General features: G+C 42.2%; 2 protein-coding genes across 2 annotated transcripts in view; both read left to right on the forward strand.

The window, feature by feature from the left end:
* The first annotated feature begins 686 nt into the window (after nt 1-686).
* On the forward strand, nt 687-1,290 carry LOC124698353 (rapid alkalinization factor 23-like). Its single transcript, XM_047230837.1, has one exon. It carries the CDS (start codon nt 752-754, stop codon nt 1,049-1,051), a length of 300 nt encoding a protein of 99 aa, XP_047086793.1. The 5' UTR covers nt 687-751; the 3' UTR covers nt 1,052-1,290.
* A 7,335-nt stretch (nt 1,291-8,625) lies between these two features.
* Nucleotides 8,626-13,181, forward strand: part of LOC124695615 (protein IQ-DOMAIN 11-like) — a 6,974-nt gene continuing 2,418 nt past the window's right edge. Inside the window, exons 1-2 of the mRNA XM_047228442.1 lie at nt 8,626-8,752; nt 11,613-11,665. Of these exons, the coding sequence (XP_047084398.1) occupies nt 8,626-8,752; nt 11,613-11,665 (180 nt within the window). The remainder of the gene's footprint in view (nt 8,753-11,612; nt 11,666-13,181) is intronic.

A 13,181-nucleotide genomic window follows, 5' to 3' on the forward strand; every position in this document is an offset into this window, starting at 1 on the left:
TGTTCTAGCAATTTTTGTGGAAAAATTAATTTATTTGTGGTCAAAGTGGGAGCTAGCATTTGATTCTACTATGCGATTCTACGACTTTCCGACCCAAGTTAAGTGGAGCGATTCAACAATTTTGCTAAGTAGAATCTAAAATTTTACGATTCTAAATGTTAAGATTCTATGGTTTGCGATCTTACCATAAAGGTTTCCATCCGATTCAAAATCACGATCCTGACAACATTGGGAGCTAGAATGACATTTTAGGATTAGGAAAAGGTGAATTGACTTTTTTTTAGCATTGCTCGCAAATGACTTTTAATTTTCACAAAACTCAGAATCTGGATACCGACTCGAGTCATTTACATGTGAGATTTTGTTTAAATTTCTATTTTTTAACAAATGCGCAAGCATTTTTTTTTAGAGGAGCATGTGTTATCCAGTTTTTTAATCTTAGTAGGAGAGCTGCTAACTCATCGAGAAAGTTTAAACTGATACTCTGTGCAGAACGCGTCCAAAGTCAGAACTCAGAACCAACGGTAAAAGGAGAAAAACCCAGAAGCTGGTAAACCTCGAGCGATTCCCCCTTGTTGATATTTCGTCCCTCCGTTCCCACAAGGACACAGGTGCCACAACCGGCTGCACTGGCACTGCATTTAAGGCCACCTCCACACCTACATCCACTCCCTCCAGCAAAGATCCAGAGCGACAGGACAGAGAGAGGCGCCGCGAGAGTGTGAGAGATCTCAGCCGGCCTCCTCCGGCAATGCCTCCATGGGCAGCATCGCTCGTGCTGCTGCTGCTGCTCCTCCTCCTCCATGGGAGAGGAGGCCATGGCATCAACCTGGACATGGGGGCGGAGGTGCAGATGGACTCGGAGGCTCACCGGATGCTGCTGTCGGCGGCGAGCAGGGGGTACATCAGCTACGACGCGCTGAGGGGAGACGCGGTGCCGTGCTCAAGGCCCGGGGTGCCCTACTACAACTGCAGGATCAGCAAGACCGCCAACCCGTACACCAGGGGCTGCGAGAGCATCACCATGTGCAGGGATGCGGAAGGTAATTGATTAGCAAGCTGCTGGATCGAGTGGCTTCTTTGGAGTGTACTCCTAGTCTTTTTTTGTTTTTGGTATTTTGCTGGATCAGTAAGTGTGGTAAAGATTTATGGATGAATTTTACATGCTTAAGGATCCCCACCTCGCTTCTTTTAACATCGTGTGGAGGTGAACATATGTGTCAATGCATTATGTATGTAACGAGATTGGGTTCCAACTTTGAAGTTATATGTAGATCCTTGGACTGGGTCTGGGTGAGGTGCCACTGTTGATGAAACAATGTCAATTACTATTAAATTAACTGTTAAGAGAAGAAAGATAACCCTTTACTTCCTAAATTTTGTGTGTTTCAGAACTTTTGCCGTGGTGATTTAGCTAGGGATGCTTTGATTTGCGATGCAGAGTAATTACTGGATGTTTCAATTTCTTCAGGATTTTAGAGGTGTTAGTAAATTCACTAACCGCAGAAAAGCGTGATGATATAACCTTCTTAATTGTCATATTATGTTACGAAAAAACACTCAGTTTTATTTCAAATGCTTAAAATTCATCTCTGAAATTGTGTCCGGCAGTGTCACACACTTGAGTAGCTTATCAATCTTTGAATGACGAATGGGCAAGCCTGAAAAAATCGATATCTTTGATTACAACTGCGTAACTGCCTTTCTAGTGCTCATCATTAAATTAACAAGTTCTCCTTCAAAAATTGATCTACATAGCCTAAACACTTAAGGATTAAGATATAATCATTTGTTTTAATCAAATATGATTCAACATTTCATATCAAGTTTTAATATAATCGATTGTGCAAAAGATTAAGCCGACACATTTCCACAATGGATTAAACAATAGTTAGTAATATGGTCTTTTGTGAGAGAACATTAGTTGTACCAATATTATAGCACTGATTTGGTGTTCAGTCCACGATTATGACCGTTTAAGGGAATCAAGATGCCAAAAGTGAAGAATGTGGAAACATCACGGTGAAGTAGCTGCTACAAATCCCATCGGTATTTCATCTTCATGAACCATACACACATAAAAAGGAAGGCAGAAAATAAGCCTGTACCGGACTAGCTGCATCCTGAAGTTGCCGAAAGCTGCTTTCTTCAGCTGAATTATCAGAAGAAAGAGACGACACGAAAGAGCCATCCACCACTATTGATGTGCCCAGTCAGGCAGTCATATAACCTGACGACCCCCCATGCTTATTTTTCCAATTTTCCTAAGCCCTTTATTTCAACCTAGTTAGGATATGAAGCTCTTCTAGTTAATGTTTGTTGACCAAGTTGCTCTTTATCATTTATGGGCTGACTCGGTTGTTGCACTGCATTTGTACAAATTAGTCGGATAATTAAGCCACAAGGCACAGGCATGCTCATAGCAAATACTAGTAAAAAACATACTGTGGAATTTCTTTTAGACTAGCCACAATGGGAGTATTATAAGTATCATGCATGCCATGTTGGCAAAAAACTGATATGGCACATTAATTAATGAGGTGAGAGACGAGAGTGTTATCATAATATGATACCGTGTAAAACTAGAAAACTTAATGACAAACACATCATATACACACATTTCCATTGAGATTCTACAAAATATTAAATATGATGATATTATGATACTATCTTATGATACTATGCATTATGGGGTTAGTATCATAAACTAGTATCATGTGCATGATACTAGTGTATAATATTTCTCATTGTGACTAGTCTTATGTATGTTACCCGTCAAGTTCCTCAGTGCAAAAGATCCAGATTGACTAAACTGACAATTTCTATCTGGATTGCATTCATGTCCTTGTTGTTGTATGGTGTTTTCTGATGTATATCGCTCTCCGATTTGCAATATTACCATGGCAGTAAATCAATAAAGTTTTAATTTTCGAGGGGAAAGCAATCCGTCTAGTTTTATTCATAGGCCAACATAGTTACTTCATTGATTACATAAGGCATAATATACTCGCAAGGCTCTCCACCCCAGCTAACAACTGACTTGTGTTTGCTTTGCCAGATCGACTAGGTGTAGATCTAATCGAGTAGTGACTATCTCTGTAACGAATTGTGTTCATGTACTGTGAGAGGGGGAGAGAGATACTGCGTATGCTGTGATGTTTACCTTCTCCCATGGAGGTGGATCCCATCGACGCAGGCATGGTGGTGGCGGCGGCGGATTTTCCCGTCGGCACTGCACTAACCCTAATCGGTGGGTCATCTGGTGGGGCGAGTGGCAGCTCCGGCAACCTCGTACCGAGTGCCACCGGCCCCCACCACTCGCCCACCAACCAGCGAACGGTTGGGCGCCCCCGATCAGGGCGCAGTCAAAGGGCATGTCGAGTCGTTGGGCTCGAACGTGGTGGAGATCAACCTAACAACTTGGACTCAAAAGAATATTTAACTAATTGGTGTGCTACTTGATTGGCTTCCGTAAAGCAATGAATAAACTAATAGAGCTAAAGGAGTAATTCTTCATGAAGCATTCAACTAAGATAACAGACCTAAAGAATCGGATCCATAAATGACCTTTGCCATTCCTATATGTTCCAAGAATTTCAAGCCCTTCAATAGCGCTAGTGCTTCCGCTGATGCAGCATCGAGCACATGATCCAAAAGGCATGCAAACCCTGCAATCGCTTCTCCTCTGTCGTTTCTCAGTACCACGCCTGCAGCAATAGGTTTGGAGAATATAGCAAACGAGAAGGTACAGAAAACCTACAAGCCACAGGTTCACAGCCCAAGAAAAGGAAGGCCCAAGGAAAATCTAACCCGAGCACAAAATTCTCGTCCGAAAAGTAAAAAAGGCCCATCACGGGCAGTTCGTGCATGGCTATGTCTATGAGGGTGCCACTGGAAAAAGGTAAACCTTTAGGAAGGTCGATCCCGCGCGTGGCGCACTCCGCCATTCCCCGATAGCGCCTCCGCGCGACTGCGCGAGTATGTGCATACCGGCGTACGCCACTCCTTCCGCGAGCACGAGTACGGCCGCACGTACGCCACTCCTTCCCTGCGCGAGTACGGCCGCGCGTACACCGGCCTGGCGGATGTGCAAAATCAATCAGTCGTGTAACAACACACGATAATTGCACACATAGGCGAGTACAAATACAATAGCGCACCAGTCGCGCACACGAGCAGGTACAGTCACGCACCCGAGCAGATACAATCGCACACACGAACAAGTACAGGTAGTTGTGCACACAAGTAGGTACAGTCGCCATGAACATGGCCATGGACATCTTCGACCTCGCCATGCCCATCGACACCACCAGCACCACCTCCTTCAAGGTGTGGACAGCCACCAACACCCTCTTCTCCACCAACAAGAAGACTCGCGAGATTTATCTCCCAGGGAATTTCACAACATCAAGCACGAGGATCGGTCCATCTCCGATTATCTACACTTGCAGAAGACAGCGGTCGACACCCTCGCCGAGGTCGATGCTGCAGTGGCCGACACGAACCTCATCACTGACGTCATCAAGGGTTTTCACGAGCGCTACGGCTGCATCCCCAACGTCGCCGCACTCCTCACGTTGTTCCCCTCCTTTCTCAGTTTTCGCGAAAATGTTGCTTCTCCAGGAGATGAAAATGGCGCGATGCTCCCCCAACACCTAATGACCTTGGCTTTTGAAACCCTTTTGGCTGGTATATGGATAGTTGAATCATGACACATCAATTTGCATAGCACACCAGAAAGTGCCAATTACCGGATGCTTTCTTTTCTTGTGGGTCTAGCCGCACGGGCACTTCGCACTTGCACCGTCAGTCTACCAAAACGTTGCTGCAACTATGAAGACCGTGCGGCATGGCACTAGTCTTCCATGGCAGTTGGCCCATTTCCAGCTCTCGCGCCTGCCGCCGAAAGAGAAAGGAGCAAATTAACGGTACGCATCGGTACGCGCAAACTTTGTTGGGACATCCAGTCATCCAGGCCACGCGGCAGTACCGATTTTGAAGTGCAGGCATTGGATCTTGGTGGAACAAAGGAAATTTCCACTAAAAACCGGAGGCGACCGAGATCTCAAGGTAAACAAAACTGCAGTGATCTCAGTTCTCAGAGTCAACCAGGGTTTGCCATTGGATCTTGGAGCCAGACCGACGACTTAAGAAATCAATCCACTTCGATTCACTGCAGTAATCAGATCGCTGTTGGGTTGCATAATTTTGGCCGGCAGAATCTTTGGCAGGGACTGGAAGTCTTGGTCCTCTGAACTTCTGCGGTGCATAAACAAACTGACCAGAGCAGTGCAGCTCTGCAAGCTTGTTTCCCGGATGTTTGTGGGGGGCGATGTTGTATGTGCAGATATTAACATGTTCAAAGCACGATGATCGATCTGCTTGTTTCTGGAATGGCTCGACTGGTTAACTAGTACTCGTATCAAGTGTACAATGTACTAGCATGGATGTCTACAGTGCCACCGCACCAGGAAGACGATGCAAACTGTTATGAAAGATTCTGATTATATTTTGCTAAGCAAGTCATGATATGATTCATCAAGGCACGACCAGCACATCACCTAACGCTACCCACATTGTGCGATGCTACTGTTCCTCTTTTCCTCTCCTAACTTCACTACTCTTGGTGCGCTCAGCTGAATCCAATATCTGCACTTGAGCTCATGCCACCGTGGCACCGCTAGAACTAGTATGGCATCTGATCAGAGCTAAACGTCCTTTTTCTTTCTCTTGTCCATGTTAGATAGTACGTTTTAATAATGGTTTGAGATATCAGACCTTTCTTTAGACATGGTTCAGATATACTTGAGTGTGTGTGTGGAAGGTTGGTCCTGCCACATGGTTGCTGGTATTATTGCCTGCCTTTCCATGCATCTAGCTTGGTGGGTTAGATCTGGAGGTCCTGTGGAAAGCAAGTCAAATGAGCACTGGTTATCGCCATCAAATCCCATGAACAAATATACCTTTTAGGGTTCATTGGTTCCAGCCCAGGAGCAGTGGCGGACCCGTCGTCGAGGGTAGTCGGGGCTTTCCTCAAATTAATATGCTTGACCTATTACTCCTTACACGCAAAAAGAAAATTAGAATAATTTGGAACCCATCTATTCCTTCTTTTGTGGGGAGTCAATAATTTGTTGACTTACAAATGTCGATCTAGAACTTTGACTCGCTTTGTGCCTCTTTGATTCACATGAGTCTAAAAATGCATAAATACAAAAAAAACACGATTGAAATGTCATGTCCATTATAATCTTACATGATTTTGATTTGTTTGATTGTACCACAGAGAATTTTTTTTGTTTCCAAGAGATTTGAGTGGGTGCAATTTTTTCTAGGATTCATTCCTACAAATCAAGGGTCTCCTTGATTTGAAGGATTTGAAAGGGTTTCGGTGAATTCTAATCCTTACAAATTTCATTTTGCGGGTTGCTTGATTAATCTGATTGCAATCCATATATAGGAACTTTTTCTAGGATTACTTCGCACTAGCTAGATTTCATACTAGTAAATTTTTGCATCCTCTTCAAACTCTCATAAGAATCATATGCTTTTTCTATGCACAATCAAACCTCCATGCAATCACGTTTTATCAACTTTCGAGCAATTAGCTATTTAGGCATCCCGATTCATTTTCGGAGGCTTACAATTGCTGAATGGAAGTATGTCAAGGAAAGACTCCAACAAACGACTTAGTAATTGCAAAGGAAAATTACTATCTCTGCATGGAAGATTCGTCCTCATTAATTCAATACTAACGAATATGGTGTTGTATATGATATCCTTGTTCCAGTTGCCCAAAGAAGTCTTGCATCGGTTGAATTATTACCAATCAAGATTCTTTTGGCAAGGAGACACTGATAAGAAAAAATATCGGACGAACTTGAGGTTAAGAACATAGCTCTGTTGGGCAAATGGCTGGCCAAGTTGCTAACCGACGATGGGGTTTGGCAGTTGGCACAATACTAAGGAAAAAATATATTGGCTCGTGTATGGTTTCTCAAGTTTATTTAAAACCTGCGGATTCACACTTTTGGGCTGGCCTTATGGCGACGAAGAGACACTTCTTCCAATTTGGATCTTTCTCTATTAAGGATGGATCCGAGATTAGGTTTTGGGAGGACAAATAGCTAGAAAACGCCACTCTCAGGGAACAATATCCATCTTTGTATAATATTGTTTGTCATAAAGGTGAAACCTTAGCTAAGCTGATGGAATCTTCCCCACTGAGTGTGACGTTCAGAAGAGACTTTGTTGGGCCCCGACTTGCAACTTCGAATGCATTGCTACACAATGGTTAATTTTTGTCTAATTTTCGTAAGGACCGGAGGAGTTCTGTTGGAACTTGGAACATAAATAAGAATGGCAAATAAAAGGCTATTCTGATGATGAACTAAAACTTAAATTGTTTAGCCAATCTTTAACCAACAGTGCTCTTGCTTGGTATAGAATTTTCACTGTGGAATCGATAAGTACTTAGGAGAAGTTGAAAGGATAATTTTTATCTCGCTTTTATCCCAAAGTAAAGTGAGCTGGAACAAGGCGTGCAATTACTAACTTCAAGAACCGCCCAGGTGAACTTTTGTTAAGAGCATATAAAAGGTATAGAGGTATGATAAATAGATGTCCTCATCATGATTTACCACCATGGAATGTTTTACATATTTTCTATGGAAGGACTTAACCAAGATAATAAAAAACAAACTGATCTAGCTTTGGGTGGAGCTTTTTATGGAATTCACTGTGACACAAGCTTGGGAACTTCTAGAGAGAATTCGCCGTAATAGATAAACTTGTGGATTTGATTTAGGAGGCGAAGGTGGAATGAAATTAGAATATGATTGTCTCAATGTTTATAAAGAAACCGGTAAAGTAAAATAAACTGCTGATGAGTTCAATCTTGATGATGATATTATGCATGCAACTTCTTCACTCTTTTTCAGAGCACATTGAAGAAACAAAAAAAGAATGGCTTCAATACAATCCAACGCCCAAACCAATTAAATAAGTGCAATAAATACTTGAGGTGCAAATGGAGACACCAAAGGAGAGGCCCCAGTATGTGGAGCTACTTCTTTTCCCGAGGATCGTGGAAAAGCATCTCATAGCCCAGCATCTTGCAAAACAATTGGAGGAGGAGCAAAAAGTCTTGAGAGAGCAAGCAACAAAACTAGAAGAGATTATTCGTGGAATCATAGAAGAAGAAGGATAAGTGACAAAGGAAGGAATATTGACTATGTTTGCACATTGCAATATAATTGAACTTGACACTGAAGCTTCTCAATTCGTTGAAGGAAAGGTAAAAGGTAAAAATGTTGGTAAGCCTATTCTTCCATCTACCTTTGGTGAGTACTCTTACTATGGCCTTTATGATATTGGAACTGTTGTTAATGTCATCCCTTTTGGATTTTATCTAGACATTCAAGATGAAGTAGAACCAGCTAAATTGCTAAATACCGACATGCCAATTATGCTTGTGGATAAAACACTTAGAGTCCCAATGGGAGTTATTAGAGATGTTCCAATTTCAATTAGTCCATACACATATACCATTGAGTTTGTAGTAGTTGATATGCCTACTAACTCCTATTGCCCAATTATTTTTGGAAGAACTTTATTGAACACCACATGGCAAACATTGATTGCAAGGAGACAGCTTCTCTCAAGTTCGGGGAAGCTGAAATCCAATTCCACTTCTCAAAATTTAAACACAAGCCCACCTATGAAGAGTTTGAAGAGCAAGACGAGAAAGAAGGTAACACTACTACTAGCCTTGCTACCTTATTTTATGAAACACCTGATGATGATCTAGAAAGAAGCTTGGTTGATAATGATAATATCCCTGAAGTCATTGGTAGAATGGAGATCGATGAGTATCATGATTCCTCTCCCATAATCAACTCTCCTATGCATGAAGCCTATGAAGTTCCATAAAGAAAGGGAAATGAGGAACTTCCACCCACTGAACTTAAACTTATTCCTAAAGAATTAAAATACAGGTTCTTAGATGATACTAATAAACACCTTGTTATTATAAGTGCTTAACTTATAGAGAAGGAAGAATAAAACTTGATGATTATACTAAGGGAAAATTTGCTACAGGACACCGTTATTTTTTGGCATTTGCTCAAACACACCGCCCGATTGTGTTTTTGCCAGGTGCCATTACAATTTTGTGACACATTTGCCAGAACACACCACCTAACTAAAAACGAAAAGTTTTGCACTTTTGCGTGGGATGACTGGTTTTGAAGACAAAGGACAAAACCTTCCGTTTTCGGCCAGGTGGTGTGTTCTAACAAATGTGCCACAAAATTATAATGGTACCTGGCAAAGATATAATCGAGCGGTGTGTTTCAGCAAATGCCAGAAAATAACAGTGTCTTGTAGCAAATTTTCCCTAATACTAAATCCGCGGCATAAAGCTTTTGGGTATTCTATGGATGACTTGAAGGGGTTGAGTCCTTCGATAGTCACCCATCGAATATTTATAGAAGAAGGCGCTCAACCGGTTGCAGACTTTCAAAGAAGACTTAAACCACAAAGGAAAGAGGTGGATTTGTTGTTGTACCGAATGAACACAATGAATTAGTACCTACTAGAACTATTTTTGGGCATAGAATGTGCATTAATTTTAGGAAGATAAACAGAGAAATTAGGAAGGATCACTATCCTTTGCCATTCATAGATCAAACATTAGAGAGGCTTGCAAAGCATTCTTACTTCTATTATATAGATGGATACTCTGGATTTTCTCAAATATTTGTTCATCTAGAAGATCAACTCAAAACAACATTTAGTTGTCCCTTTGGTTTATATGCTTATCGTTGTATGCCTTTTGATCTATGTAATGCACTTGCTACCTTCCAGAGATGTATGACTGCTATATTTCCATGGTATTTTGTTAAAAATATCATGGATGACTTTTCCATCTATGGAAATTCATTTAACCATCGTGTAAAGCAATCTTAACAAAGTTTTGCAGCGATGTGAATATACTAATTTTGTCTTGAACTGGGAGAAATGTCACTTCATGGTACAAGAGGGGATAATACTCAGCCACAAGATCTCAGGTAAGGTCATAGAGGTTGATAAAGCTAAAATAGAAGCAATAGAAAGGTACCACCTCCAAGTGATGTAAAAGGTATAAGGAGTTTCCTTGGTCATGCAAGTTTTGCTAGGAGGTACATTAAGAAATTCTCTTAAGTTGCTAGAGCATTAACTTTCTGGTGATGCGTGAGTAGTTCATCCCTAGACTATGGGTTCATAGCAGTAGCTACATGGTTGTCTTCTCCACTTTGCGATTCATGTATTGATCTTGTGAGCTGCTCTACATGATCAAGATCATCTTTATGTAATCCTATATGTTTGGTTTGTTGGGATCCGATAAATATTATATACTATGTTGAGATTGATTATATATTCATGTCATATGTTATTTGTGATCTTGCATGCTCTCCGTTGCTAGTGGAAACTCTGACCAAGTGGACACTTGTGACTCCAAGAGGGGGGTATTTATGCTCGATAGTAGGTTCATGCATCTAGTTTTCTGGGAGAGTGACGTTTAACTTCTAAGATTGTAGATGTGATATTGCTACTAGGGATAAAACAACAATATTTTATCCGAGGGTAATTCTATTGTTTACTTTACACACATTGCTTAATGCGAAAGTCTGTTGCTTGCAACTTAATACTGAAAGGGGTGCAGACGCTAACCTGAAGTTGGATTATTAGTCATAGACGCAGTTGGATTACGTTCTATGTATTATGTTGTAATGCCCATATCAACTCTCATATTAATCATCTTTTCATGTACGATATTCTGTCAGTTGCCCGTACCGTAATTTGTTCACCCAACATGCTATTTCTTTATGAAAAGACACCTCTAGTGAACTATGGACCCCGGTCCTATTTCCTTTACTGATAAATTCTGCTGCAATTCTCTTCTGTTTACTTTCTACAAACATCTCTTTCCACTCGATACGTCTAATCCTTTGTGTTCAGCAAACCGGTGAGATTGACAACCTCACTGCAAGTTGGGGCGAAGTACTTTGGTTGTGTTGTGTGCAGGTTCCACGTTATTGCTGACGCCGGTAGTGCGCTCTGCCATTAGTCAGCCAACAACACCTTCAGAAGTCACGTCTTTCTCCTACTGGTCGATTAAACGTTGGTTTCGTACTGAGGGAAAACTTGTTGCTGTGCTCATCACACCTTCCTCATGGGGTTTACCAACCGCTTCCACAACAACGCTCAGCAAGATTGTCTGGCGCCATCACCGGAGCACCATCACGTGACAGCTCGGGCAGCGAGCTGTCACTCCTGTCCGCGACGCATGCCTCTGTCGGTCCGTGCCATGATGGCGCGCAAGGGTGTAGGCGTTCCCGATGCAAGTCTTGACTTGTCCAATCAAGCCCAGTTGTCTCCTGCTCCCTGGCCTCGCCTGACCAAGGAGAGGAGGCTCCTGAGCCCTTCGCGGGGCGGTCCGGGCCACGCCTTGGCCTGGCCGCCTCGCTTCCTTGTCCTTGGCCTTTCTCCATGGGACGTTCCCGGGAGGAGGCCGTGGGCTTCTCCTTACCCAGTTTGTCCTGTTCTTCGTGTCTTGTCTGTTTGTCCAGGCTTGCCTCTGTCTAGGAGTGCTTGTTCACCACTGGAGTGCCTACGTCAATGGGTAAATCTTAGTGTAGTTACACCGGTTTCACCGCGGTACATACTTGGCTTGCTCGCCGAGATTGCATCTGGGACGCCATGGGCCGGAGCTCGCACGCCGCGGCGTAATCGTGTGGACCCTGGGTCTCATTACGCTGACAATTACATTTGGATAAGTGGTAGTATGTATGGTCTACGTGATATAACGTATCGGCGTGCTATTCATGTGGTCATAGGGGATAAGGAGAGATTCACAAAGCTCACATCAATATCCATGGGGAAACCTTAATTATGCGAGACAGGAGTGGCTTGCTTATGGTCATCATAGTGGTTATTCTGGATGAAATAACAGATGGCTTTCTACACTCTCCCCACGCATGTTATGAAGAAAGAGATAGATTTATCCTAATCATGAGTAATACCAATTCTAGAGGTAGATCTTACATTCCTCGAGAACATTTTGCCTCACTAAAATTTCATCACTATTTACATAGCGATTGTCCTTTCTGTTTACTATAATTTTTAGTCTTTACTCTACGCACATAATAACTCTCTTTAAAACACTATTACTTGGAATCAAAGGCAGCTTATAAGTATCCTTTGATAGATAGTGGCAAGGGGTATAAAGACCTTAACCAAATAACTCTCCACGGTTCGATACTCTTACTTTTCAAACTAGCTACAATATACATGTGTACTTACAGTCATCAAGTGGCCCATCCTCAACCCGGCATGCACGTCTTAATCAAGACCAAATTCGAGCACGGTTTGTCGCTGCCACCTTCTGAGTTCTTTGTTGAGGTACTCCGCCACAACGCCTTCCAACCTCACCATCTGTCGCCTAATAGTATTTTGTGCCTTAGCGGCTTTGTAGATTTCTTCGAAGGGCATCTCAACATTAAGCTGAGCTTAGCTTTATTTCCATATTTCTATCAAGTAAAGCGTGTGCTTGAAAGGCGGCGCATTAGCTACTTGCGATAGCATTAGTTAATTTTAATATTCACGCGCACTTCAAGTACCCTGAGGTACCCAGCCACGAGTCGGTCAAGTCCTGAGGTGGTCCTTCTTCTATGTGAAGGATAAACCCACCCCAGCAAAAACTATTGCCTGCCCGAGTTCATCGATGGACCAACGACGATAATGTATAGAAAACTGCCACAAAAATAATTTTCAAGCGGCCGGAGATGACCTATTTAGTACTAGTGCCAACATCATTTTAATATACAAATCAGATTGTCATCATGTCATTTTAATAGCTTATCAATGTTTCTTTGTTTTTTGCTAACTTGTTATGAGAACTAGACAATATCCCGCGCGTTGCTGCGGGAACATGTAGTAAAAGCCTTAAGTTGCTGCCTTCGGAAATTTAGTAAGTTAAGGTCATGAACATTATAGATGAAAAAATATTTGAGGACTGAGGTGTAATAACCCAGAACATAGGAACAACGAAGGGTAGATTTAGAAATGGGATGTGCATTTCATTGCAAAATGGGGAAATTTTCGCGCCTTATTGCAACTAAACCTAAGAGGGATCGAGG

This window comes from Lolium rigidum, chromosome 3 (assembly GCF_022539505.1).
Source record: "Lolium rigidum isolate FL_2022 chromosome 3, APGP_CSIRO_Lrig_0.1, whole genome shotgun sequence".
Classification (NCBI taxonomy): domain Eukaryota; kingdom Viridiplantae; phylum Streptophyta; class Magnoliopsida; order Poales; family Poaceae; genus Lolium; species Lolium rigidum.